Here is a 25,312-nt window from a genome sequence, read left to right on the forward strand (position 1 = left end):
GACGTGTAATCTGATTCGTGTTGCGAAATTTTGTGTGAGTCGTTACTGATGCTGGGAGCTGAAGTGTCATAAATTAATGGGAACCGGCCTGCATGCGATGGACGAGTGTTAGAATACATAATGAATAAAAGTGTGTCTTTGCAAATGAGAGTTGGTGGGCCGACAGGACAGAGAGGGCATAAGAGTTGTAATAAGACGCGCGTTATTGATATCAGACGCGACTTGATATCGAAGTCACATGCTCTCACACATGACATCCAAAATACTGGATTTTAGTGAGCAGCGCCCTTTAACACGCGTTTTTCATTAATTTAACTATCAAGATGTGTTCTACGCTAGCAAAAACTCCCCCTCTTGGTCTTCAGTGAACGATTCTACTAACTTCTGACGCCGCTATCGAGGAACTCAGAACGGTCTGCTGGCAACTTCAAGCGCCTGTGTATTAAGGTTTAAAAGCTTATCTAATGGTGGGCTGTATGTTCGGCATTTCCCTTTTGCACGCCTCTTGCGTTATGTCCAAGTTTACTATCTGATATCGTATCAGGCTGCAGGAAGACGCCAATTGTTCTCTTCGGTTCGGAAACGATCGAATAGGGCATATTTACCTTGGTCACCAGTTGTCGATCGATGTCCCGCGGGCCACAAGACTTGGAGTTTGGAGTCTGAAGCTTCTTACTCCCCTCCCACAACCGCAAACTACTCTACCGGTGGGTCATAACTACTGTATGCAGCCGGCCGGTCATTGGACACGTTGCAGTCGTGCGACGGAACCTGTACTCCCACTAGGTATATGATACTAGGCTTAGTATTTCTAAACAGAACGAGAAGGTTGGTACCCTTTGACGAGAATTTTCACAGGTTCGAAACCGCTGCCATCTCGGCCCATTCTGGCGTTCCTCTTGCCCTAGCTAACACTGGACCCTTATTCCAAGAGACGCATGACTGCAGCAGGTACTAAGAGCGTTGTCTATCTCGTGACACTCTGCTGGACGCTCTAGCTTGGGCTGCACTTATTTAAGCCAGTCGCTAGGCACACTCATTTCACGAGGTTGGGCTTGGGCGCGGGGCTTGAGCGTTGGGCGTTAAACGTTCAGCTTTTGTGATCGACCCAACCAAATCACTATATAATGTACAGTGTTCAAGCGACCTATTCCAATCTAACCACGATCAAACAGTCATCTCTCCCATTGAACATACAATCATGGTTTTCTATGCATATATAAAACATGTACGTCTAAAATTCATTCTTCGATGTCTGCGCTAAATCGTAATTAAGCTCACGGACAACTGGAGCTCTCGATATCTCATTACCTTCGCTAGCCGCGCAGTTGCCGATGAGTGGTGGCGTGCCGTGTCCACTTCCAACACTAGTTTCAAGGACGGCATTCAGCGTGTCGACGCCCAGTTCTATACCCATAACACAGGCCTGGCCAACGCCCCTGACTCTCTCACCACTACTGGGGTTGCGACTCAATTCCTTGGAAAGGTGTTTTTCACCTTGCTGAACGACTTGAATTTAGGTAGTCGCGGGTTGAACATCATCCCGCCACTTGATCATTTTGTAGACCACATTAGCGGGAACTCGTGAGTTAGTTTCTTACGGGCTGTTCGACATTTGGCTGATAGTGGCCTTACCAAAGTTTCTTCATTCGCTCTAAAGTCACTCCTTACGACTATTGGTACTATCCTCAATCGCGCAACGCGACAAACTCGGTCTATGTTTCGCGCACCGAACGCACTCGCTTCACTATTAGTCGCACCGACAGAGGTGCTGCAGGGATCATTATGATTGGCTCTGACAAGATCACCATCGGTTTGACCACCTTCAATTTGTTCGTTAACGTCGAGGTCACCATCGGTCAAGTAATTCTTTCACATGCTCCGTCGGAGTTGACATTTAGTGCACTTCTGAGCAACTTCACCGTTGGACCTACCTCGTTTATCAATGGTGAGAGCGTGAAGGAGCTCCTCCACAGTAGGAATGGAGAGGAGTGGGAACTCGCTTGAGCTGCTATTATTCGACACAAAGGTGTCTTGTACCGGTGTTGTTATAGTCTCCCATAGAGAGTCGCTTATAAACGAAGGTGTTTGTTCCTGTACTGATAGTAACCAATTCCATAACTCCTGCGATAGTACTAAGTACATCATAGACTCGTAAACCATTTATTCTGCCTACGGGCAGTTTTTGAGATGGCGTGATTTTAACCGTAGGCAAACTAGTCGATCTCGGAGAGGGGAAGCACGCAGTTTGAAATCTTGCAGTTGTCGAATGTGCCGCTTTACGTGTCGATGTTGTTCACCCGGGATACATGGGTGGTGACTCTGTTGAGTACTGAGTACCACCGGTTAAATCGGCACTCGAGCATCCGACTTGCTGGTGCTTGTGCTTGTTTGTACTCCAATCAAATTTGGATCAAATCTATCATTGAATCAACTTGATCGTTGCTTCGTCACGCAGGCCGGTACTTCGTTGATCCAAATTGATCGATAAGTCGATAATAAGCCTGGCCTTGGGAGACTCGAGCACTTCGAACTTTGATGCGGAGGCACAGAGCCTCCGCCGCACCGCCGTTTATTGATGGACAGTTATTAAGTCAATGCCCCGGTGTCAAGCCAACCACCCACCTTTTCCCCTCTTGCACCAGACAGACAGGCAGGCATGCAGAGACTTGTATGGGTCGCTCTTTTACTTCTATACCATGCACGTGCTATCTTAGCGGCCGGTAATACGACATGCCTTAGTGGTGAACTGGACTGGTACACAACTGCAGTTGGTGAAACGCCCTGTAAGTCATTACAGCATTTGGAGTGATTCAGAAGACAAATTGCTGAAAGTTAGGCGCGACATATCAGCAGCTTCGACAAATATGCAACAGTGCTTGTGGGTGTCTCCAAGCCTTTCTTTGGCATGCACTGACACGCATAGCAAACAGACGTGGTTGGCAATTTCAGCTCGACCACCCCCGGTGATCGTTGCGATGATCAAGTCTGTAGGTCCTTTCTTATTGTGCCAATCCACTATGTTCACTGAACTAATTATTAGCGGATTGCTGCTGCAATTCTGTCGCATTCGCATTAAGCATGCTCTGCATGAAGTAATTTATATTCTTCCCTTTCACGGCCCGCTTATAACAGTCATCTAAACATGCAGTTGCCAAGAAGATGCTGTCTCAGGCAATGTAGCTGGATTCGATGCCGGTAATATGAGTCAATTCTGTTTCAGCACGACGACTCACTTGTTCTGCAGCTCCTGGAACATACACTACTTATCTTGCTGGCTGTGGTCTTGGCGTCAATCAGTCGTGAGTAACCTGAGATTGAGGGCAACGCACCCACTCACAATGTCATTTGGAATAATTTCAGGCTTCCAGCAGATATTCAACAAGCTGTGTGCAATGAGAACATCAAAATTGATAACTTTTTATACAATAGATCCTATTGGTCCGATGGATCCTGGTAGGTTTCTATTTGACGCACTCAGTACTCGTCTGACTCTGAGCTAGGTACTAGTGAGTCGAATATCAAAGGGGACATTAATTCAATCCTCACGATGACACAGTCGATGGACGGCCGATTATGCAGTAGAACAGCAGGCGATAAACAACAACAATACTTTCACGGTTTGCCCGAACCAAGTCTTGGCTTCGGCATCCCTCCCCACATCTACAACGGTCCATACTGCAGCTGTCTCTGCCACTCTCACTGCATTACCTTCCAGCTCTGGGAATACTACTTCAGTCACGGTGGCCTCATCTACTTCTAATTCAAAGACCATCATTATCGGTGGTGCAGTAGGTGGTGCTGCGCTCGCCATAATCGCAGTCCTCGGTGGTGCTTACTGTTATAGACGGAGTAAACGACCTCGTATGATCCAAGATACGCCATCCGTGTTTCTGGGCCAGTCACATGGTGTCCAGCCGATTTACGGAGCGTCCGTCGCGGATACTGAAGCAGGTGCTTGTACTCGTCGTGTATTATTTCAAGCACTCACGATATTCCCTAGTAGCCACTCAGAGATACAGCAGTTTAAGTCCAGTTCGGCGCAATCATGGGTCTAGTGCCAATTCTACTGTCCCGGTGACACGTTATTTGAGTCCCGAGCGGGTCCAGTCCTTCAGCACGCTGCCTAGCACATCGTATATTGTGAATGACAATCACTCTGAAGGGGTGCGATACAGCCGAGAAAATGATGCTGGCACGTTGATTCCCCCCGATGACGCGCCTGCAGAAAGGCTTCCGCCTGCGTATCAGCCATCTTGGGTGTCCAGGAACGCACCGCAAAGCAACTCAGACCCTAGTGAAGGTAGCTTTGTGTCGTGATGTTATACTCATTTAATTATGCTCACTACAGTCATATAGATCAATTTCCGTTGGACCAAACTGTTCAGACTGTGCGGCCGAGCAACGAAACACGCCGAGAAAAGCTAACAAGGGTTCCGCAAGAGACAATAGCGTCGAGGTGGAGTGTTGATAGCACAGCAAATGAGGTGTAACATTATACACATCCTTCTGGACATTTTCACACTTGTGTGATGCTTAAATACGACAGCCCGCATGTTATTTATATTTCATGATACCAATGGGGCATATTTTTATCTTGTGATCAGCGCTATTTCTTGTCTACTTCACACTGTCATTGGCGCAGCCCCCAGTATGTGCAAACGCGGGCCGAAGTCCTCGGGACCCATAAGGTCACCTGCTTTCAGTTACTGGCAGTACCTCCAGGATATTCAGCTTATCAGCGACATCGTCTTGTCATCTGCCTTCAGTGAACGCCGACTTTACGGCCGAATACCACGCGAAATAGATATACCATGAGCAAACCATTGAAGGCTACCGTAAACTGTGATATGGGGGAGGTAAGTCATGCCATTGCAAGCAGTCGTTCATCACATTAACATTGCACAAGGGCTTCTCCTTGTATAGCATCGTATGTATTACACAATGCACATTGTCTCATTCGTTTTAAGAGAGCACCGAATAGGGAGACGACGAAGCTCTTATGAAGACGATCCATTTGGCAAATGTTGCCTGTGGATTCCATGCTTCGTTGAGTCACGCTTATCAACTTTGGTTGCTTGTTTCATGTATTAAATTCGCTCAGCGACTTCTCAATCATGAACAAGACAGTGGCACTCGCTAAGTCTAACAACGTTCTCGTGGGAGCCCACCCTTCCTTGCCTGATTTACAAGGTTTTGGGCGTCGCGAGATGGCAATTGAGCCGGTGAGCAATGTCGTCAGTCAATGTAAATGCATTGAAACATTTACAACTTTGCAGGATGAGCTAGAGTCCTGCTTCATCTATCAGGTAGGTGCATTGGACGGGTTTTTGAAACGCCACGGCCTTCCAATGAATCACGTACGGTTTTCATATCGATCTCCATAGTCCAGCGGCTGAGGTAGCTATAGATAAAACCCCACGGTTCTGTTTATGGTCAGACAGCACGCTCTATCAACCTTGCACGGGCAGTTGTTGGCGTCACAAAAATCTTCAAATCTAGCGCGGCCAGTCCTCAAGGTGTAGCCTTTATGGGGCTTGCTGGAACAGCTCATCAACAAGCTGCAGAAGAACTCGGCGTGCCGTTCATTGCAGGTCAGTCATTGCTATACTGATTTGTAAGACTGAGTAACGAGAAAAATTTAGAGTGGTTTGCTGACCTCGATTACAACGACGAGGGAAAATTGTTGATAACGAAGTTAGTTCGTCTGCCATCGCATGATACTTTGATTCACCTAAACCCCGGACTCTAGGAAGCATGATCCAGTACCCATTGAAGTTGTGCGCCAACGAGTGAATACCTTCCTTGGCCTATGGCAGCGTTCAGCCTCTCATTCGTTTTCTTTCTCATCTGATCGCAGGTAACAAACCTTTTGAGGTTCCACAAAGTTTCTACAGTCGGAGGCAAGCTGCTCGACATTGGAGCAAATGTCGCTGAGGTCTCCATATGTTGCCATTCCGATACTCCAGTGAGCACTCTTTTTGTAATCGAGCATCTGGCACAAGTTCAATGCGGCTGATTTTAGGGTGCGGTGGAAATTGCCCAAGCAGTAAAAGCTTTGGTAGACGAAAGCAACAAAGAGGCACACTATGTGTGAACGGAGGAATTTGATAATGAGTGCAAGAGGTTCCAGTCCGAGAATCTCCCATTACTAAAGACTAGTATGTAGTGCGAGCTGTTGCGCTAGCACTAGCCATCCAAGTCTCCATCTGATAGTCCCGAACCATTGGCAGCGCGCACGGAAGTTGGATTAAGACCAGCATCTTCATGTCTAAATGGATTTTCATTCGGATCTTCCTCCTGAAGCAAAACAGCAGATGAGCCTTGGACGTGCCCACACGCTCATATAGGCTCGCATCCTTAGTAACTCTGCGAAGTAATCACGGGAAAACATACTCCAGTTGCCTTGCATCTTGAACTACTAATTTTGAAAAGTACAGGTGATAGTTCGAAGAAGCTTGTCATGATACAGCCATTGCCCTATGGGATGGCATCATGGTTTGACCTGATGCCAGCGTGTGAACATGAATAAGACGGGCATCAAAGACTAGCTACTCCGAACTCGGAAGAGCAGGTTCGGAATTTCAATATTCATAACCGGAACCAGCTGACGAACAACGGAAATTTTTATTGGCGCTATCAAGCTTCAGAACTTGAGATATAGACTCGGAGGACACGATGAAAATTGATGACATGATGTCTTGTTACTGGGACAAAAGATATCCTACATGCGCAGGCAGACGCTCGAGCTTTTGGATGCAGGCAGTTTAGTGGTTCAGGTGAGTGGGTGCGAGAGAGCAGGAAAACCAGAGGTCCAAGGGAGTCTTTGTATTCTGTACGCTGAGAAAAGGAAGCAATGTGATAGGCGGATTGCATGTCGTTTCCAGACGGTCATATCGCTGTGAGCCACCACTTTCAAATTAAAACTCGGAACTCTCCCTGACTCTTACAGGTTCTCCGAGTCTCAACTTCAAGCAGTAACAAATATCGCAGTAGCAATAACTAATCCAGAGTTAAAGCTAGAAGGCTCGGTTTAGGCACTTGGTGCGCTAACACTTTCCAGTGCTATCATCTGGTGGGTGTCTATTGTTTCAGCTGTGAGTTGACCGAGTTGTAGTAGGGTTCGGGACTGTCATTAATGAAGCGGACCTATGATCCGTCAATACAAAATGCACACATTGTCCTTTGTTACTGAATCGCAATGCAATATCGATGGCCACGAAGCTATTTACTCAAGGATGTGTCTCTCAGGCCTGGGAGAATTGCCGTCCAAGAAAAGCGACTACATTCGTTAGGGATGAACATTTGAACCATGTTTATCATACACTCGCGTACCTGGCGATAGAACTTCCGGAATGTTAATAAATGTCCATCACAATACAGCATGATACCCGCTGTGCTACACCAGCGAATTAGGGGTGCTGGTTCAAATCTGGTCTCCGGGGGAATGCATCGTGATACGCGAAGGGAAGTGTCGAAAGGGCTTGTGACTGCACAAGGCACTCGATCAAGAAGCTCTGTCAAGCAGGCTTGGACAAGGGCTCCTGTCTTTCTCTGGCCAGATATTGACTTGCGCTTGCGCGACTAAAGTTGGCGTCACGCGGATTAGGGATATGACGTGGGACACTAGTACTCGGACATGAGTTATTTCTCCTGTTATCTTCGCGAGCAGATCCTCTTCTTCAACAGATCTATTACATTTTGACAGGCTCGGCACCAGGCTGCTTTATCTGAGGCATCATTCCCATACACGACACCCTTTATCGAATCGACTCCAGACCAAGGCCAGTTACTGAGAGCTTATCAGTATTTTCCCATTGGTCAGTCAATTGTCAGTCAGTACTTGACTGACTATTTTTGGTCAAACACTACCCGGAAGTCTTCGTTTAGTACGCAGGTCACGTTGGGCCCGCTTGCTTGACATAGTTGAATGCCCTCGCCAAGTACGCGTCGACGTTTGAATCCCGGTACGCAAAGGCTGGCCCCCTGTGTCAGCCGCGCGTGTAATATCCATCAGCTCCCAAGCATGCTATATGTTTCGGACTCGCATAAATAGCTGGCTCTTTCTTCATCTTTACCCTCCAGCTCCAAATCATGGTTCAAACAGTCACACTCTCTGATGGTGAGTTTCTACCATCATAAGTCCACGTAGTATCTGATCAACACAAATCGTCTAGGCCACACCATGCCCACTCTTGGGCTTGGTGTCTACATGAACGAGGAATGTGCGGAAGCTTGCATGGTTGCCCTTCAAAATGGGTACCGGTAGGTATTGCACACCACTCAAAGGTTCAAAACTCAGTTAGATCATCAGAATGATCGATGGCGCCCGGTACTACGAGAATGAAGTTGAACTCGGTGTTGGGGTAGCGAAAAGTGGTGTTAAGCGCAAAGACGTCTTTATCAGTGAGGATACCTCATCCGGGAGCTCCTGGAAAATACTCACCTATTTGGTCCCCTTTGCCACGGTAGCTTCCAAGGTCTTCCATGCGGATTACACTTACGACGGCACGATGGCTGCTTTGAAAGACTCGATCGCGAACCTTGGATCATGCAAGTCTTGTGCCTTCCTAATGATTACATCGCTCACAAGACAGGTATTAGCGTATTATGATTTATACCTAACCCACAGCGCCATCGGAGGCAAGGAAGCACGTCTTGCTGCCTATAGGGCTCTATTGGACGGCAAGGCCAGCGGGATGATCAAATCTGTCGGTGTCTCCAATTAGTAGGTGTCATCACTCATAGGTACCCTCTCGGCTGACGGTTACGCAGCTCAGAAAAGCACATAGAAGAGATTCGTGAGGCTGGTCTAGAAATGCCCGTCGTGAACCAAGTAGAGGTCAGTATTTCTACGATTGACTCGCACAACCATTGCGAAAAAGCTGACACTGTCATCAGTTACATCCGTTCTGTCAGCAAAAACCGATAGTCGAATATTGTAAGAAGAACAACATCGTCGTCCAGGCATACTCCCCTCTTGTGCGTGGTGGTTTCGACAACGCAGTCATCCAGGAGCTCTCTAGAAAGGTGACTATATACTGCATCTGCTTGCGTCATGATGTCTGATGCGTTGCAGTACTCCAAAGATCCTGCTCAAATTCTTGTCAGATGGTCTTTGCAACGAGGGTGAGCGACGCGATTAGGATTTCTATATTCTTATCTGACTCCACGTAGATTTGTGCCTTTGCCCAAATCCTCGCAGCCCGAGCGCATCATATCCAACGGCCAAGTATTTGGCTGGAAAATCGAACCCAAGGACATGGCAAAGCTTGACGCGTTGGACCGCGGGAAGGAGGGCGCGATTACCTGGAATCCAGTCGACGTTGAATAGGGAGTCAGCTAAGCTGCCTCAAGCTGCCTCCTCGTTTTAGGTAGCAATGTACTACATAGTCTAAATTTCTAACATATATAAGCACGAGTTACCGCCAGCATCGGCTGCAATTGTGTCCACAGCGTCACAGTGTGTTGCTGCGTGTTCTGTGACTTCCGAGTCTGTTCTTTGCTCACTACTATAGCGACTTCTGTGTAAGCCCGGTCACGGTGGCTCACCTGAGTTCACATAAATACTGTCCGCGATCATCAAGCTGAACTTGGATTATCACTGCCTCTTGGCCTAACGATTGAGGGACGACAGTCTTGCCTCCTTGCATTCTGCTTCATTTAACATGGCGTCCAAAATGGAAGCAGGTATCAAGGCAAAAAGATGGACTCATCGCCACTCTGGAAATATTCGTGTCAATAGCTTAGTCAGTCAATTAAAATAGTTTATGCACTATATTTAGTCAATGACTGACGCCTGACAACTTCATCATGATGTTAACCGAAATGGTTTAGTCGCATGCAGATCTCACTGCGTTTGACCTACTTGCTTGTCATAGTTAGTCGCCTTCACGAGTACGCGTCAGCGTTTTAACCCCGGCACGAAGAGGCTGGCTTCCGTGTCAGCAGTGCATACAATATTCATAAGCTCCCAAACACGACTTCGGGCTCGCATAAATAGCTGGCTCTTTACCCTCCTGTTCTGAATCATGATTGAAACAGTTACACTCTCTGATGGTGAGTCTCTACCATCATAGGTCCACGTAGTATCTGATCAACGCAAATCGTCTAGGCCACACCATGCCCATTCTTGGACTTGGCGTCGCCATGAACGAGGAATGTGCAGAAGCTTGCATGGTTGCCCTTCAAAATGGTTACCGGTAGGTATTGTACATCAGTCAAAGTCTCAAAACTTAGATCATTAGAATGATCGATGGCGCCCGGTACTACGAGAATGAAGTTGAACTCGGTGTTGGGGTAGCGAAAAGTGGTGTTAAGCGCAAAGACGTCTTTATCAGTGAGGATACCTCATCCGGGAGCTCCTGGAAAATACTCACCTATTTGGTCCCCTTTGCCACGGTAGCTTCCAAGGTCTTCCATGCGGATTACACTTACGACGGCACGATGGCTGCTTTGAAAGACTCGATCGCGAACCTTGGATCATGCAAGTCTTTGTGCCTTCCTAATGATAACACCGCTCACAAGACAGGTACTAGCGTATTATGATTTATACCTAACACACAGCGCCGTCGGAGGCAAGGACGCACGTCTTGCTGCCTATAGGGCTCTTTCGGACGGCAAGGCCAGCGGGATGATCAAATCTGTCGGTGTCTCCAATTAGTAGGTATCATTACTCATAGGTACTCTCTTGGCTGATGGTTGCGCAGCTCAGCAAAGCACATAGAAGAGATTCGTGAGGCCGGTCTAGAGATGCCCGTTGTGAACCAAATAGAGGTCAGCTTTCTACGATCGACTCACACAACCAGTGCGAAGAATCTGACATTATCATCAGTTACATCCGTTCTGTCAGCAAAAACCGATAGTCGAATATTGTAGGAAGAACAACGTCGTCGTCCAGGCATACTCCCCTCTTGTGCGTGGTGGTTTCGACAACGCAGTCATCCAGGAGCTCTCTAGAAAGGTGACTATATACTGCATCTGCTTGCGTCATGATGTCTGATGCGTTGCAGTACTCCAAAGATCCTGCTCAAATTCTTGTCAGGTGGTCTTTGCAACGAGGGTGAGCGACGCGACTAGTATTTGCCTATTATCTTGTCTGACTCCACGTAGATTTGTGCCTTTGCCCAAATCCTCGCAGCCCGAGCGCATCATATCCAACGGCCAAGTGTTTGGCTGGGAAATAGAACCTACGGACATGGCAAAGCTTGACGCGTTGGACCGCGGGAAGGAGGGCGCGATTACCTGGAATCCAGTCGACGTCGATTAAGAAGCCAGTCGGCCACCCCAGGGCTGCCTCCTTGTTTTAAGTGGCAATGAACCATTACAAACAAAGAACCCGATTGCTTTGTTTCACGAGCATGCAATATAATAACGTTCAAGCACATACGGAAAGTACAACAAGAATGACAACAACAACCTCACTAACAATGACAGAGGTAAACAGAAGGTCGACAAGAAAGAAGATCTATATTTGCACGAAGGTCTAGCAAACGAAAACACATCGTAAACCCCTCGCAGCGATCAAATATTATTGCCGAAAGTCATGAGTTTTCGGCGAATGTCTGATAGGCGTTGTTTTCTTGTCGAGAGTGATGCGCGTTTCTGAGCAACGGAAGGGTCTTCGCTGACCATACGGTCAGAGAAGTTGGGCCCAGACGCAACATCGGTCAGCAAGCTCGTAAGAAGGCTCTGCGACAGCTGTTGCGTCAGGGCATGGTGGAGGGCATGTTCAATCGTTAGAGGAATATGGTCAATGATGCGCTGCTCGGGGGATAAACAAATTGAAATACATATGATAAACGAGACTCACCTTGTAGGCGACGTGATAATAGGCTCGAACATCGGCCATTACGATTAGCTCTTCTTGGAAGGAGTCGGGAGGTAACAGACGCGCAAGATCGGGTATCTTGAGATTTGCATACCCTGCTTCTGCAAGCGCCCTCAAAGCTTTGGCTTCGGGCGTCTCCGGCATCGACTGAATGCGGGATGGAGCGACCACCGAATCCCACTGACCAGGAGCCTGCACTATTGGGGATACGGCACGTACAGCTGGTCGTACCTGCGCCTGTGGAATATAAGCTACTGCCCTTGGTGATTCATAACGTTCTTGCGGTGCGTCGGAAATTTGTGGCAGTGTTTCACAACATTCCGACAATGTTTCCCGTACATCGAATACCCTTTCAGCTATCGGCGGTCCTTCGCGATTGTCGTCAAAGTACGTGGCTGGATAACTCTGCTGAATAAGATGTACGGGGGCCTTGTACTGAGACGCTCTACTCCGAACTATCTTGTAATGAGCCAACCATTTGTCGCGGAGTGTTTCAAGATAGTGCTTGTTCTGAGTATAGTACGGAGTAGTTTCCAGGGCCAAGACTGATTTGACAGCTTCTTCGGCGCGTGCCTTGCAGATACCAACCTCAATTCTAATCAAATCGCTAATACCACAGACAATTTAGGCCAAGGCAATAGTTATGAGGAGTCAATGCTTACCCAACATAGCCCTCGAGTACTCTGAAGCGTCCAAAATGGGTGCTTATGAGTGTGTCGATGATTTGATCGAGTACATCATTGATACCGGCAAGACAACGCTTAGATGGAGCGAACCAGAGTTTAGTGAATTGAGCGATGAGGTTCGCCTTCGCCTGATATGGTACATTGTTCGGAAGCTCCCATCCAATTGCCCTTGATGATTGGTTGAGTTGATGTCCAACTGCCACAACCAAACACGAAAAACATACTCGTGAATGACCTTTCTGACGTCATATATACCCATCATTTTCACGCCGGGGTCTCGTTCAGTAAGAGTCATCTTCCCCGCGGTGTCATCCAGTGGAACATACTCTTCCGGTTTTTCAAAAGGCCTAAAGTCAGGAGCAGTGCCGCGTATATCCCTCTTAAAGATAGCATAGAGAGCGCGATTCCGCTGTGCAAGACCCTTGTCTTCGTGACTGCCATTCACAAAGCTCTTGAAGACGTCGCAGAATGTGTTAACACGTCCCAAAACCTCAATTTGTGGGTCATTTGTAAGTGGCGGGGGCAATGCGTCGAAATCCTTGTTACATTGAGCAAGGAGCTTGTCGATATCTTCCCTGAGGCGTGGTAAACTATAAACAGTGTCAGTTCTGTTATAGCGAGCGAGCTAGGAGAATCACGCACGCTTCCTCGATCAGCTGGATGAGCAGTCGGCTGACATCGGAGACAAAACCCGGAATTCCGAACCGACGACGGTCGGTCACGCCATTCCACGGCGGCGTTGTGTCGAAATATTCAGCGGCACGCCTTTGCAACTCAGCACGAGACAGGCGCTGTGTGCGTTCGGCATCATCAGGAAGACGCACGCAGTAAAAACCGTGCTTCAATTTGTGATCCTCCGAACGGCCCTCAATGATTTCTACCCATCTCTTGCGCTGATTGATAGCACCGGCACCGAGCGTGTCAGGTTTCGTAAGGACACCTAAACAGATTTGAGTTATTTCATCGTATTACAACTTGGGGGCATACCAATTGTTCGCTTTCCGTCGGGGTCCGCAGCCCTGGCAAGACTCATGGATTGTTGATTTTCCATGTCATCTAGGAAGGCAGGCATCAACTCGGTTAAACAGGATTTCGCAGTCCATACACGTACCACTCATGGGAATTGTAGTCAATATGATGGTATTATTTTTTTGGGTGTAATGTTCCACCAAACTTTTCACGAGGGCAACAGTTTCGGCTTCTTCGTTTTGGATCAAACCTTCATTACACATTAGCTGTATTGTCTCAATCCAATTCAGCATATACTTACCCGGTAGATCATAGAAGGACAAGTCTGTCGCATCGGGGTCTTCAATGGAGACGCACACCACGTTGCGGGAGAACTTTAGTGTATTCCTTGTGTTCCTGAGTTCCTCGATGGTCTTCGTGTGGAAATTTGAAGAAGGGATGTTCGGGTTGAGAATGGCTGACTGGGCACGACGCAGCCAAACTTCAACCTCATTTCTATCGGTAATCGTTCGGCCAAAGGGCACCGTAATAGTCTTTGCCGTGTCTCGACCATTACTATCGAAGCTCATCCGCAAGGTAATAGTGCAAGACCACGACGTGGCATGACTCGACATGGTACATTCCATAGGACATCTGCATAGCGTAGCATGAGGATCCTATGTAGCGACTGACTGTGGTATGGTCACCTTGTACATGTCCCGCTGTCCCTCGGGACATTGATCTTTATCATAATGGAAAAATAATGAGCCAAATGACAAAAGGACAAACTATCTGCCGACGTACCCCGCTGACGGCTTCGACGAGCGAGCTTTTTCCCGCTGAAACATGGGGTTGAGTACAGCTGGGGTTGCAAGAGGAGGCGACCACAAACCTGATTGACCACCAATGACGACTACTGATGGTAAGTCAATGAGCGCTTCGGCACTGTAAGAGGTCGCATGAGCAAGCTGTGCAGTCAGATCCACAAACACTCACCCCATGGATTTGAGGTCAGCCATCATTTTCATAAGCTCTCTTCGCCTATGGGCATAGTCGGTGGATGATATGTCAACACCCGTATCTGGAGGGCTGGCGGAACCAGACAGGGAAGAAATAGATGTGACATCAGGAGACGGGTCGCCTGACGATGTGGCATGTCTGCGCCGCGTAGTGAGAAATCCGTTCATGATAGTAGATTGGGTCTGAAACTCGGAAGTGTGGGGCACACAACATCTGAATAACCTCTGATTTTATAAGCATAGTGTGCATCACGGCCACAGCTTGAGATCCAGGGTAAGCCACCTCAAGTTGCAGGTATAAGAGAAAGCGCTGAGAAATGTCGCACGCCGTGTACAGCAACCATCAGCGCATGATCATCTGTTGGTGATATTGTTGTTCCCTATACAAATGCAAAGTGACGTTTTAAGACTCATGTGCTAACCAGAAGAGATCTGCGATGACCTATTCGGCAAATTGTGTTATTCTGATATTTTCTGAGATCAGAGTACATCAGAACCTGTCCATACATGGCAAGGATGCGATGAGAATCGCCGACAAAAGAACACGTACACAGGACATAAAATTGTTATCTCATACAGGAGGTCCCGTACTATGATCGCTTGAGCTCGTGTAGGTCCATAAATACAATGCCTTGAAGCTGTGAAGTCTGGAGAATTCGGCAGCATGCGGCGGCGCCCGCTGTCACGTGCAGGACTACAAAAGTGTCTTGGCGGACGGTGATAGTAGGCTTACATAGTCACACCCTTTGTACTCAACCACGATGTTGGCGACTCCCGAATGGCACCAGGATCAGGAGGAACGCACCACCTACATAGTACAATACACGTCCTCATTGTGCCTTCATTCCCCGGGTCTTCTGATGATTGATCGATCTGCACCTTCTTTCACAGCCACAACAGCATCTTCCAGTGGAGTATCTGACGAAAGCACAGCACCATATGGTGCTAGGGCATTAACAATGGTTCTATCTCCTGGAAGAACGGATGTGCGTGTTCCTAGTGCAGTTAGAGCAGCGCTCAGTCAAAATGGTCCAATCAAGCGAACACAGGGGCATACTGGACATGCTGTAAAGAAGACTGCAAAAACTACCAAAGTACAGGAACGTTATTGAATCATGCTATTCACATCCAAGAATAACTAACTTACGAGCACCAGCAGTACCTCTTCCAGTATTTTACCCGCGTTACTAACAAATTCAGCAGGAGCGGCTGAACTCGCTGGATCGACGAGGGCCGCAAGAATGGCTGTATTCTGACCAGGATCGCCGGTAAGCAAACAGCAATTACTCCTGTAGTGCCACCAGCAGACATCTCTCTGCGATCACCATCGCCCACAACCGTTTCAAATCTGATTCAGGGACCAGCACAGCCTGACATGCAGCTCCAATACCCTTGTCCACCTTCCCTTCTAACATACCCAAACCCTGTGAAGTCGAACCCCCATCAGATGAGGATTGAGAAACTACAGAGGGAGAAGAAGTGAAGGTTTGCAGTACGGCCTCCACCTGCGCTTCATCTTCGGCAGGGGCTCTGACAGCCGGTCACGAACGTACACAAAGCCAGGAATGGGCATCAGTTGGAGCATTCAGGAGCGCGAGCAAGTCGGGCTCATTGTCTTCGTTGTTACCTGCAGCGACATGTAGTTCATTAACATCTCCTGGCCATGCGGATGGAACTTGAATTCCCATCAATAAGTTCGTGATACCTAGACAGTGTGACATTCACAATGGAGATTGAGAATCTAGGTGCGCGTGTCGAGGTTATACATGGAGCACAGTCGACACGAGATGGAACAATCTTCTGTGACGTTAATTCACATAAATTCTTTTGGACCTCGGTGGTGGAATGATGCCCCGAACTTCTTCCACTACTTTTCCAATTTCAAGTTGCTATATACCGTCAAGGTGGTTCGTAAAATTATAGTCACATCTTCACAGAGCAAGCTCATGGGCATCAGACATGCGCGCCTCCTGAAAAGCAAAAGAAGTTAATATCGGAAGATAATCTTAATTGAATATCGTACCTCCACCCCAGTAGATAACTGCTTTGGTCTATCTTCCGCCAGGTATACTCACCAGGCGCAACATCTCAGTAGTGAGCTAACGAGAGTATTCCAACGATGCCTGGTTCATTGTGTAAACCGAGTCTCAACTCGACGTGGTTATCGGCAACCAGAGAAAAGTTGCACGATTTGATGCCACACAGTGGAACAGTCAGATTTAAGAGTATTACCGAATGTTTGTGCATGAATCAATGTTGCCTAAACTCAGACTGTAATGAGGTTCGTGTTCAGGAACGTGGCAATGTCTGAGTGCAATACCAATGCTATGCAAACGTGCAACCATTGCGTCACCAAGGGACTTGGCACGCCAACGTGTGGGACTTGGGCACTTGAAGTTACAAGTAGAATTATCATGAGCACCGACAGAAACAAGCTAAGAAACACCAGCACTCACCCCCTTTGCCATTGAACTTGTATAGGCACCAAGGACCTTGCACACAAATGTTTCCTCCGAACCTCTCAGAACGACCATTCACACGGCTTCCGCATCTTGCCTGGTCTGGGGCGAAGTAAAACGTCATCTGCATTTAGCACGCTCACAACTTTCAGTCCCGGATGTTTCGCAGCTAGGCCAACGCTCAAACGATCGTCAGTGTAATTGTTGTTGATGACCACCACGTTTCGATGGACGGGGCCATTTGAAAACACAGCAAGCTCGATGACCGCTAAAATTCGTTTGGCACTTGGGTTTGCGAGCGCACCACGAGAGAGGGAGGATGTTAACATTCCGTGGCATGTATAACTCACATAGGCGAACTTTTGAGCGGCACCCCACCAGAGAGAATGGCAATGCGATGTGATGGAGAAGAGGCCGCAACATGTACTATCTTAGTTGCAGCATGTGTCAAGAGTGTTAATGAACTGAGCATGCATGAAAGCTTACACGCGGAGCGCAAGATTCATAGTCCACCGCTAAGCGATATGCAAACGAGCCCATTGATATCGGAAGAACCGTAAATGTGTCTGTGATGGATGGCAATTTGACACTAGGGTTCGGGATAGAGTTCCTTGCTAATAACTCTCTATGGCTGCCTGTACCTCAGATGCCCATGTATATACTGCAGATCAGGTCAGAAATATATATCATTGAGACTTGAGTCAACCAGCGGCTGGACAGCTTGGACTGACATATCATTGATTAGTTGATATTGCCATACAATCTTTCGAACCATCAAGGTGCACCACCGCGATGAGCATCATGGTGATGTTGCTTTCATGCACAGCTACTCCATTTCCGAGCATCTGATCGCCACTCTTTTTCCTCAAACCTTCCCGTATCTATGATACTTGGTTGGACGATGTGCGGGAGAGTTCTACGACACTCGATGTGGAACCGAGATAGACTTGAATGCTGATGGGTTCCTTGTATGGTGGCTGACTCGGCACCTGACAGCGCGGGAAAAGATAAGGGTAAGTCTGAAGAGAATGACGAGTGGCCAGCGGGAAATGGCCTTAAGCGCCTTGGCTAATTAGCCAGAATTTATAGCGACTTTTTTTGGTAGTTAAAAACGACATCTGGCTAAAAAAATATAACACCCTCGGGCTGGCTAAAAAGCTTGCCTGAATAGTTTTATCCCAAATCCTAGTTGGCACACCATAAACCTCATAGACTAAGGAGTCGTTACTCACCTGTTGGATATGAGCGAAGAAGAGATATCACGGGAGCCTTGGTAGATGATAAGGTGTTCAGTGAAGGGGTCACTTGACTCGTTTGAGAAGCAATATATTGTATTAATGGTGCGGAGGTACGCTCCACCTGACCTGACAGCGGCGTTGACGTTTAGTGCGACGGCTGACGCGGATGTGGTACTGTCTTCAATATTCTTCCAACCCGCCCGTTGAACGTGATGGCGTGACTGTACAAGACAAACGGGGTAATTTGTTGGAGGACCGCGATTATGAATGGAGTCGGTAAGCTCTTACGAAAATAAATAGCCAATGAAAATTCTGCCGCGTGGCCCGAGTTCCAAGTATTTTTGAAGCGCTTCTAAAAATGTTGCAGCATATAAATATTTTTGAAACTCAGTTACTAATTAGGGACTAACTAACTCGACAAGTTACAGTTAGCAGTGCAAACTGTTCTATCAAGTGCTTTTTATGGACCTCCATTTGAAGATTTTCTATGATGTGACTTTGTCGACAGCTTGACGACTGGATATCCAATGAACATCTTTGAAGAAATCAAATCCCATACATGGCCGCTGCGCAGCTTGGTATTCGGCACCTTATGCTGTCAAATCGGTATAAGCTTTACTCAACCTGGACATAGTGCGCGCTGGATAAGGCCACGATTTATAGTTTTATTTTTGGCCGGAGCTTATACTATCATTTCGAAATTCGAAATGCATGTTGCCCATGTAGCACCCTATATATACTGGTTCTGCGTCTTTTACTTCGGGTTCTGTTTCTCCTCCCACTATTCCGGTGACACGGAGTTAACCGTCTACAGCTTCTCATACATTTCCCAGTGGAGTTTCCAGTCCTGCAGAACGAATATCCTCCTTTCCGACTTCCTCCCGAATTTTAAACTCCCGCATATATTGCGACCCGACGACTCTCCGTGTCAATCATCGACCTCTTTTTGTTTTTCCAACCACCCAAACTAATCGACATGCGTTTGTCGCCGTTCTTTGCTTCACGGGCCGCAGTCTCTTCTGCTATCATTGCAACCACATTCTTTACATTGTCCGCCAGTGCGCAGGACCGCACCACTGAACAGGGCGAGGCGCAGATCACTGGTAAGAATCAAAATATCATTCTTGCGTGCGAGTTACAGGCATTAGCCAAGACGGTTCAGAATGGAGATGCATGTATGTATATTCGCGGGAGCACTGTGCACCCTCCGAATCGTCACATTGACGCAAAGGGTGGACGCCGCTTCATTCGAGACTCTGCGTTGTTCAATTTGAACATGGACTTTTTCACTTGAATACAACATCATCATGCGACCATCTATCCCCAAATAAGAGGGAACCGAGGAATGTTCTGGCCTTCCATGCGGCCATGATGACCATGGCGACACCGCGTTGCTTTTTCATATTTTCCCGAGCAACATGTTAAAAATTCACGCTGATTACTTATCAACTCAGACCCCAATCAGGAGTGCACCCCATATTACTACGCGCCCGTCTCTGCTGCTCTCGCTGCGAACCAGTTCCCGCCTATTTGGACAGTCGCGACCATTCTCAGCAGTGACACCAATGCTCAAGCCAAGTACCAGTCCATCCAGAGTCAGATCCCAAATATTCAGCCCAAGGGCACCCAGCCCGGCTCCCTCATGGGTGACTTCAGCAACTTCACCCCGACGTATCCTTCGTCTGATCCAGATTGCTGGTGGACATATGATCAATGCACTACTCCAAAATTGGCTGGATTACCTCCGGATCTGGCTGCCGTCCCAGAGGTAGGTTTTTCTATCTCACCATGATCTAGCAATTGACTTTGTCTAGCCTGATACTCTAGGTTATGGTTTTGACGATGGACCTAATTGCTCCCACAACGTGTTCTACGACTTTTTGTCTCAAAATGAGCAAAAAGCCAGTACGTCTATTTTGCTTGTTTCAATTCTTATTATAACTATCCTCATTGCAATTTAGCTATGTTCTACATCGGCAGTAATGTCATGGACTGGCCTCTTGAGGCCCAACGCGCTCTAGCTGATGGTCATGAAATTTGTGTTCGTGAGTCTTTGCACGTTCGTTGTAGTGATGGCGCACTGATGTCATACTGGCGCAGACACTTGGTCGCACAGATATAGTAAGTGTTACGTGAACATGCTCATGCGGTTGATTATCTCACTATGTTCATAGCGACATCTTTGACCAACGATGAAGTCTTTGCAGAGTTTTACTATAGTATGTCGTCTGAGATAATCCCATTACCTTCTACTCTAACAACCTCTTCTTAGCTGTGAGATTTTTGACTAAGCACAGTCAGAAATTTATTGAGCTTAGCTTATAGATGGAAGCGATCAAGTTGGTGGTCGGCGTGACGCCTACATGCTGGAGGGTAAGCCTAACTACTGCCAGGCGTATAACTGTCTAATGCATTCATAGCCCCCCTACGGCGATGTCGACGATCGGGTTCGGGCTATTGCCCATGCACTGGGCTTGCGCACTATCATTTGGAAATATGACTCCAACGATTGGCGTGAAGGCGTGAACAACGTTACTGCTGCTGACGTCGATCAGAATTACGAGGCCCTCATTGCTCGTGCACAAAATGGCAGCTTCGCTACCGTACATGCCTTCCCTACTCCTATCGCAATCTATCGAGGACTGACATCGCTTGCAGGGCGGAACCATCATGCTCACACACGAGCTGAACAACTTTACCATGTCCGAGGCTATGAAATTCTACTCCCAGCTGAAAGCTGCATTCAAGTACCTCGTTCCTATGGGTGTCGCCACGAATCAAACTCAGCCATATGTCGAGACCAACTACTCTCTACCATCATTTGATCAATGTATGACCAATGTTATTTTATGATATCTATATTCACAGTTGTCCAGATATCAGCGGCACGACAACAGTCACCGGTGGTGTTCCAGTGGGTACATCGGGTTCCTCTACTTCAACAGGGTCCGGATCATCTTCTGGACACAAAACCAATTCCACTGGTGCTGCGAGCAGAGCCCTATATGACGGTTTTGGAATACTTGCTGCAGGTGCAGCATTCGTTGGCTTCTCCGTGAAACTCTTGGCGTAGGATCCTTGTCCTTTTTCTTCTATCTTCTCTTGTCTTTGTCGCGCCTATGGCATGCTTTTATTCCCAATCGTACATGGGCTATATCCCTGAACATTGCAACCCTCTCCACGCATAACATACCTCTTCCCCATACCGTCAACAAAAGTAGCGCCAATACGCTGGTGTTATATCTGTGCACGCCATTTAATATACCCGGTGGACTTTGCCGATATCACCTTTTGAGATATTGTTGTTCTATCTCCATGTTACCGGACTTTTTTTTTTGCTTTGCTGTCTCATAATGGACCACTATGGACGTGTCGAAGCGACGTTTCTTAACAATGTAATTACCATACTTGACGAACAGAGATGTTACGAACGAGGTTACAACGTAACGGAATATTAATGTTGGCGTTACGGCGGTCTACAGTGGTGAGCCGACTACAAGGATATGAGGTGCTCAGTAGTTCTTTAGTTACAGCCGCGTTAATCAATACAGCAAACTACTAGAATCAGAATTACGTGACCCCGACGACGGTCAACGTCTTGGTATATGAAGTGTGCCAATATGATGAGGCCCAGGTCTACCTGGGAGACCGACTTTAGTATAGGCATCTAGAATAGCGTCGCAGTCTTGAATGTTGATGGATTCTATGGTATGATGTGGTCAAATTTGATCTCCAGAGGAATCTGACATTACGGTCCCGGGGCTCATGTCATAGAAGATCTCGAGACGGGCTGGTCACGAGTCTAGCTAGGGCCCATGCATAATATGTGGCCATTTCCACGCAGGTCGATGGATTCTAAGACTCACCACATTGGAAATCCAAATTACATAAATTCAAACACATGATTTCAAATTGTAAGTCTTGTGGCTGTGCGTTGGAGTAAAGTACGGTGACATCATGCATCCAAAGTCACATCGAGTAGCTCCTCACCGCACTCCCACTAACACTCATCTCTCGAGCTCAGGCTAAATCTTGGTAGGTTTGCACAAGAAGGTCTTAATGTTCGCATATATAACGTTGACGATTGCAGGAAAATACCTCTCACATTAATCCCTCCTTAAGGCTTAAGCGTGTATATCCCTGCAAATCGTAGGATCGCGATGTCTACCAGAAAAAGATCAAAACGGGATCGTGCTTCTTCAAAAGCAACCTCGCAAGCCAAAGAGACATATCTGCCAGGCTCTTTGTCTGAAGGCTCTGACCATGTCAACCAGTCAGACTTGCCGCCTTCAAGACCACGCAAGGAGATATTAACGCCTGTGTCCCCACCTGGACATAGGGCGCCTTTGCGTTACTTCATATACACCTTGGTGACGACAGCCCTTCTCTTCACGGTGTGGTATACGTACACCACAGCTATGGAGCTCAGGCAGTGGAAAGAGGAAGTCGGGTGGTGGGGAATGTTCGTTGGGCGATTTGGGAGGCAACATGATGGATTGTATAGCAACCAGTGGAGAGGTCAGGAGGTGACGGGAGAACTTGAAGGGCATCTCAGTCAGCTTGCATTCGCGCTCGGAATCCCCGCAACAGACTTAGCTTCGGCTGTCAAACCACTTGTGCCACCTGCGACACTGTCTAGTCTTGCGCCTCAGGCTACCAGTGAGGCGATGAAGGTTCTTGTGGAAGACTTGCGTTAGAAAAAGTCCCCTGATGGTGTTGAAAGCACTGCTGAAGGGCTTGTGACTCAAATTCCACTTGTACATCGAGGACAATCTGTAATTTCGAGGATCAATGCTAGTTCTTACCGCATCGTAGGAATTATAAATAATATCAGACTGTATATAAGTCTGCTCTGTGTTGGCTCTGGGCACAATTACTGCAAGGGAGACTGAGCAACACCAATAAGATGTGTTTGACATAGACAATCCTGATTCGAACAACCTTTAGCGCTTTAATGATACAAATACATACAGTATCCGAAAACTCGTACGATGCTTTCAGTGTAATAGATGCGACACCCCCTAAGACTGGAGGATGCGTTCAATTAAATCCTGTGCCGCCAACACCAAACCGTCATTGAATTTTCGGCTCACAGTCTGCAGCGACACCGGGGCTCCCTTGAATATCGCTGCATCATCTGTACGTAATAGTCAGCTCATGCCATCCAATTTGTAAGAGCGCGACTAACACAAGGAGATGTTGTACTCATCCGCCGCGCTCATCGGGCTAGGTGACTCCAGATATAAATCAATGGCTGTGTCAGCGACGAGACCTGTCGGGAAGACTGCTCCTGGGTAGTCTAGCAAATTCCAGATAGCCGTGTAGCTAAATTATGACCTGTTAGATAGCCTGGCGTCCTGCGATATATTGTTACGAACCTCCAATATCTTGTAGTGTCATGGGGGCTAGCTGTACCTTGAAAGGGTGGGCATACAACGACGTCGACGTTTTGGGACCACCAGTGATCAGAGTACTCCCGCCGGTAGGTATCACGTAGATCACGTAGCTGGTAAGGTCAGCACCCTGTCGATAGACAGCAGAACGTCTCACCTTCCAAATTTGCGCAGCATCATGATTTTTCACGTATGGTGGACTGATTACCCATTCTGTCAGCGGGTGCATATCTTCTCCACTCTCCTCCAGAATATGTCGAACTGTAGCTCCTCCATCCTCATAGTAGAGCTCGCGCTAGAAACACATGAGTTACATGATGTAGATCCAACAAACTACCAGACTTACAATTATGCTGTATCCACGGTCGTGGTCGTACGGTGTGTAGTTTACCACCTCGACCTCTGACGATGCCTCCAGCTTTTCTTTCAAAAATTTCAGTGCTCGGATAGTTGGGGGATGAGGCATCACAACCCCATCGTGCATCATGATTCCTACGCGCAGTTTCTTTTGGGTCAGGTCTGGCACTTTCAGTGGAATAGGCAAAGCATCTGGGTCCCGATGTGAAGGATTGGCCCCAAGGACAGCTTCGAGGAAAAGTCGCATGTCTCGTGCTGAGCGACACATCGGGCCTGTTGAAGGAAACACTCCGTCCTGGCCATGTTGACTATGGTAGCTATCAACATGACTCCATGTCAAAGCTTGATATACTTACTACCACAGAGTTCCGTGGCTGGGTGTTGTCCGAGAAGACGGACGGATTCCGTATATACCACAATGGGCGGACGGACATCGAATAGATCCTCCGCCATCGCTTCATTGATAATATATCAGTTTCTATGTCATGTGTAGGAAACGGACTTACGTGCCAATACCCATACAAGAGCCCTTCATGGCGACAAGGGCCGATTCACCACCGGAAGATCCTCCTGCAGTAAGGTCCGTATTGTGGGGGTTCAGCTAATTGATTTGAGCCGAATAATGACTTATACTCGAGGAACGGCATACCACTCGACTATAGCAAGACTTAGACTCGAGGTGCATTATAGACTGTGGCTGATTGGTCTTGACATAGAAGACTACGAACATGCTCGAGCGATATTATGTTAAAATAGGGATCAATTACATACCTGCACCTAATGAACGCAGAATGCTTGTCATATCGCAGTCTTCCGTCGAAGTTTCCACATTCACGAGAAAGCCTGCAAATCCAACTGTCCCCTTTATTCGGTAATGGGCCTGAGGACGGCGGGGATTAAGAATAGATGACTGCATGTTCGGTGATGATACACTAACTTTGACTGAAATTGGCAATCCATGAAGTGGCCCAATGACCTTGCCTTCTTTTTTGAAGTACTCATCCAACTGCCGCGCCTGCTCTATGCCTTCATCGAGGAAGAAGTCCGTAAGACAACCTGTGAGCTGATGGGCGATAGCTGCACGCTTTCCAAAGGCAGTGACAGCCTCGACTGCTGTCAGTTCGTCTGCGGCAATCTTTTGGCACACAGCGGTTGCATCTAGTTCAGTGATAGCCAACTCTTGGGCAGTGAGTAAGCCACACGTCTCAGGGATATGAGTGACATCAAGAGGTGGATCCTCAAGAAGTGCTAGGGGAAGCTGGAGACCCTGTGGAATCTTGGCTTCAAGATGTCCTCGTAAGACGCGAGCCTTTACTTCGTATGAAGGATTACCCCCTATGCCTTTGATTTTCTCTTTGAAGGACGTCGTAGCCATTCTTTAG

General features: G+C 47.6%; 11 protein-coding genes across 11 annotated transcripts; 8 read left to right on the forward strand and 3 right to left on the reverse strand.

The window, feature by feature from the left end:
• Positions 1–1,201: 1,201 nt before the first annotated feature.
• Positions 1,202–2,007, forward strand: EDB93DRAFT_1247723 (uncharacterized protein; the record flags this gene model as incomplete). The annotated part of the gene is made up of 3 exons (XM_041452627.1): positions 1,202–1,228; positions 1,277–1,584; positions 1,641–2,007. The coding sequence occupies 3 exons, from the start codon at positions 1,202–1,204 to the stop codon at positions 2,005–2,007; spliced, it is 702 nt and encodes a 233-aa protein (XP_041310382.1).
• Positions 2,008–2,392: 385 nt separating this feature from the next.
• On the forward strand, positions 2,393–4,611 carry EDB93DRAFT_1129571 (uncharacterized protein). The gene is made up of 10 exons (XM_041448886.1): positions 2,393–2,786; positions 2,840–2,881; positions 2,934–2,990; positions 3,044–3,095; positions 3,152–3,198; positions 3,248–3,302; positions 3,364–3,456; positions 3,560–3,954; positions 4,004–4,303; positions 4,360–4,611. The coding sequence occupies exons 1-10, from the start codon at positions 2,660–2,662 to the stop codon at positions 4,491–4,493; spliced, it is 1,302 nt and encodes a 433-aa protein (XP_041310383.1). The 5' UTR covers positions 2,393–2,659; the 3' UTR covers positions 4,494–4,611.
• Positions 4,612–6,512, forward strand: EDB93DRAFT_1129583 (lamb YcsF family protein). Its single transcript, XM_041448887.1, has 11 exons — positions 4,612–4,859; positions 4,910–4,930; positions 4,985–5,049; positions 5,105–5,225; positions 5,280–5,360; positions 5,411–5,594; positions 5,646–5,697; positions 5,753–5,792; positions 5,861–5,968; positions 6,026–6,341; positions 6,397–6,512. Exons 1-10 carry the CDS (start codon positions 4,815–4,817, stop codon positions 6,095–6,097), a joined length of 789 nt encoding a protein of 262 aa, XP_041310384.1. The 5' UTR covers positions 4,612–4,814; the 3' UTR covers positions 6,098–6,341; positions 6,397–6,512.
• Positions 6,513–7,714: 1,202 nt separating this feature from the next.
• EDB93DRAFT_1264561 (NADP-dependent oxidoreductase domain-containing protein) lies at positions 7,715–9,334 on the forward strand (the record flags this gene model as incomplete). Its single annotated transcript, XM_041454221.1, has 9 exons — positions 7,715–8,122; positions 8,178–8,265; positions 8,315–8,406; positions 8,473–8,562; positions 8,605–8,728; positions 8,776–8,842; positions 8,902–9,030; positions 9,080–9,129; positions 9,178–9,334. Exons 1-9 carry the CDS (start codon positions 8,095–8,097, stop codon positions 9,332–9,334), a joined length of 825 nt encoding a protein of 274 aa, XP_041310385.1. The 5' UTR covers positions 7,715–8,094.
• Positions 9,335–9,799: 465 nt separating this feature from the next.
• On the forward strand, positions 9,800–11,511 carry EDB93DRAFT_92143 (NADP-dependent oxidoreductase domain-containing protein). Its single transcript, XM_041457953.1, has 9 exons — positions 9,800–10,059; positions 10,115–10,202; positions 10,248–10,339; positions 10,406–10,486; positions 10,539–10,662; positions 10,710–10,776; positions 10,835–10,963; positions 11,013–11,062; positions 11,113–11,511. Exons 1-9 carry the CDS (start codon positions 10,032–10,034, stop codon positions 11,267–11,269), a joined length of 816 nt encoding a protein of 271 aa, XP_041310386.1. The 5' UTR covers positions 9,800–10,031; the 3' UTR covers positions 11,270–11,511.
• Positions 11,512–11,523: 12 nt separating this feature from the next.
• EDB93DRAFT_1080565 (P-loop containing nucleoside triphosphate hydrolase protein) lies at positions 11,524–14,651 on the reverse strand (the record flags this gene model as incomplete). The annotated part of the gene is made up of 13 exons (XM_041445546.1): positions 11,524–11,763; positions 11,813–11,965; positions 12,179–12,437; positions 12,493–12,684; positions 12,741–13,106; positions 13,159–13,456; positions 13,504–13,572; positions 13,628–13,735; positions 13,787–14,118; positions 14,172–14,206; positions 14,269–14,303; positions 14,357–14,409; positions 14,461–14,651. The coding sequence occupies 13 exons, from the start codon at positions 14,649–14,651 to the stop codon at positions 11,524–11,526; spliced, it is 2,331 nt and encodes a 776-aa protein (XP_041310387.1).
• A 1,115-nt stretch (positions 14,652–15,766) lies between these two features.
• On the reverse strand, positions 15,767–17,728 carry EDB93DRAFT_1264576 (uncharacterized protein; the record flags this gene model as incomplete). The annotated part of the gene is made up of 3 exons (XM_041454222.1): positions 17,022–17,728; positions 16,037–16,188; positions 15,767–15,988 (listed from the first exon to the last, which is right to left on the reverse strand). Exons 1-3 carry the CDS (start codon positions 17,269–17,271, stop codon positions 15,767–15,769), a joined length of 624 nt encoding a protein of 207 aa, XP_041310388.1. The 5' UTR covers positions 17,272–17,728.
• A 905-nt stretch (positions 17,729–18,633) lies between these two features.
• EDB93DRAFT_92398 (uncharacterized protein) lies at positions 18,634–19,375 on the forward strand. The gene has a single exon (XM_041457966.1). It carries the CDS (start codon positions 18,708–18,710, stop codon positions 19,149–19,151), a length of 444 nt encoding a protein of 147 aa, XP_041310389.1. The 5' UTR covers positions 18,634–18,707; the 3' UTR covers positions 19,152–19,375.
• EDB93DRAFT_1101815 (carbohydrate esterase family 4 protein) lies at positions 19,157–21,253 on the forward strand (the record flags this gene model as incomplete). The annotated part of the gene is made up of 11 exons (XM_041447137.1): positions 19,157–19,355; positions 19,635–19,948; positions 19,995–20,085; positions 20,142–20,225; positions 20,281–20,301; positions 20,355–20,399; positions 20,453–20,454; positions 20,506–20,553; positions 20,601–20,783; positions 20,839–21,010; positions 21,057–21,253. 11 exons carry the CDS (start codon positions 19,157–19,159, stop codon positions 21,251–21,253), a joined length of 1,356 nt encoding a protein of 451 aa, XP_041310390.1.
• Positions 21,254–22,178: 925 nt separating this feature from the next.
• EDB93DRAFT_92601 (uncharacterized protein) lies at positions 22,179–23,063 on the forward strand. Its single transcript, XM_041457970.1, has one exon. It carries the CDS (start codon positions 22,341–22,343, stop codon positions 22,875–22,877), a length of 537 nt encoding a protein of 178 aa, XP_041310391.1. The 5' UTR covers positions 22,179–22,340; the 3' UTR covers positions 22,878–23,063.
• A 138-nt stretch (positions 23,064–23,201) lies between these two features.
• EDB93DRAFT_1247732 (amidase signature domain-containing protein) lies at positions 23,202–25,305 on the reverse strand (the record flags this gene model as incomplete). Its single annotated transcript, XM_041452628.1, has 9 exons — positions 23,202–23,317; positions 23,369–23,505; positions 23,559–23,686; positions 23,731–23,868; positions 23,920–24,238; positions 24,287–24,385; positions 24,437–24,531; positions 24,580–24,650; positions 24,702–25,305. The coding sequence occupies 9 exons, from the start codon at positions 25,303–25,305 to the stop codon at positions 23,202–23,204; spliced, it is 1,707 nt and encodes a 568-aa protein (XP_041310392.1).
• Positions 25,306–25,312: the final 7 nt, after the last annotated feature.

Source organism: Suillus bovinus, assembly GCF_016758785.1.
Source record: "Suillus bovinus strain UH-Sbo-P2 chromosome Unknown EDB93scaffold_11, whole genome shotgun sequence".
In the NCBI taxonomy this organism is placed as follows: Eukaryota; Fungi; Basidiomycota; class Agaricomycetes; order Boletales; family Suillaceae; genus Suillus; species Suillus bovinus.

Coding starts and splice junctions, on each gene's coding strand:
- EDB93DRAFT_92601 (XM_041457970.1), top strand. CDS start 22,341: ATGTCTACCAGAAAAAGATCAAAACGGGATCGTGCTTCTTCAAAAGCA.
- EDB93DRAFT_92398 (XM_041457966.1), top strand. CDS start 18,708: ATGAACATCTTTGAAGAAATCAAATCCCATACATGGCCGCTGCGCAGC.
- EDB93DRAFT_92143 (XM_041457953.1), top strand. CDS start 10,032: ATGATTGAAACAGTTACACTCTCTGATG. Junction 10,203..10,247: donor GCCCTTCAAAATGGTTACCG/GTAGGTATTGTA, acceptor TTAGATCATTAG/AATGATCGATGGCGCCCGGT. Junction 10,777..10,834: donor CCGTTGTGAACCAAATAGAG/GTCAGCTTTCTA, acceptor CATTATCATCAG/TTACATCCGTTCTGTCAGCA.
- EDB93DRAFT_1129571 (XM_041448886.1), top strand. CDS start 2,660: ATGCAGAGACTTGTATGGGTCGCTCTTTTACTTCTATACCATGCACGT. Junction 3,457..3,559: donor TATTGGTCCGATGGATCCTG/GTAGGTTTCTAT, acceptor ACGATGACACAG/TCGATGGACGGCCGATTATG. Junction 4,304..4,359: donor CAACTCAGACCCTAGTGAAG/GTAGCTTTGTGT, acceptor ACAGTCATATAG/ATCAATTTCCGTTGGACCAA.
- EDB93DRAFT_1129583 (XM_041448887.1), top strand. CDS start 4,815: ATGAGCAAACCATTGAAGGCTACCGTAAACTGTGATATGGGGGAG. Junction 5,595..5,645: donor CGGCGTGCCGTTCATTGCAG/GTCAGTCATTGC, acceptor AGAAAAATTTAG/AGTGGTTTGCTGACCTCGAT. Junction 5,969..6,025: donor GTTGCCATTCCGATACTCCA/GTGAGCACTCTT, acceptor GGCTGATTTTAG/GGTGCGGTGGAAATTGCCCA.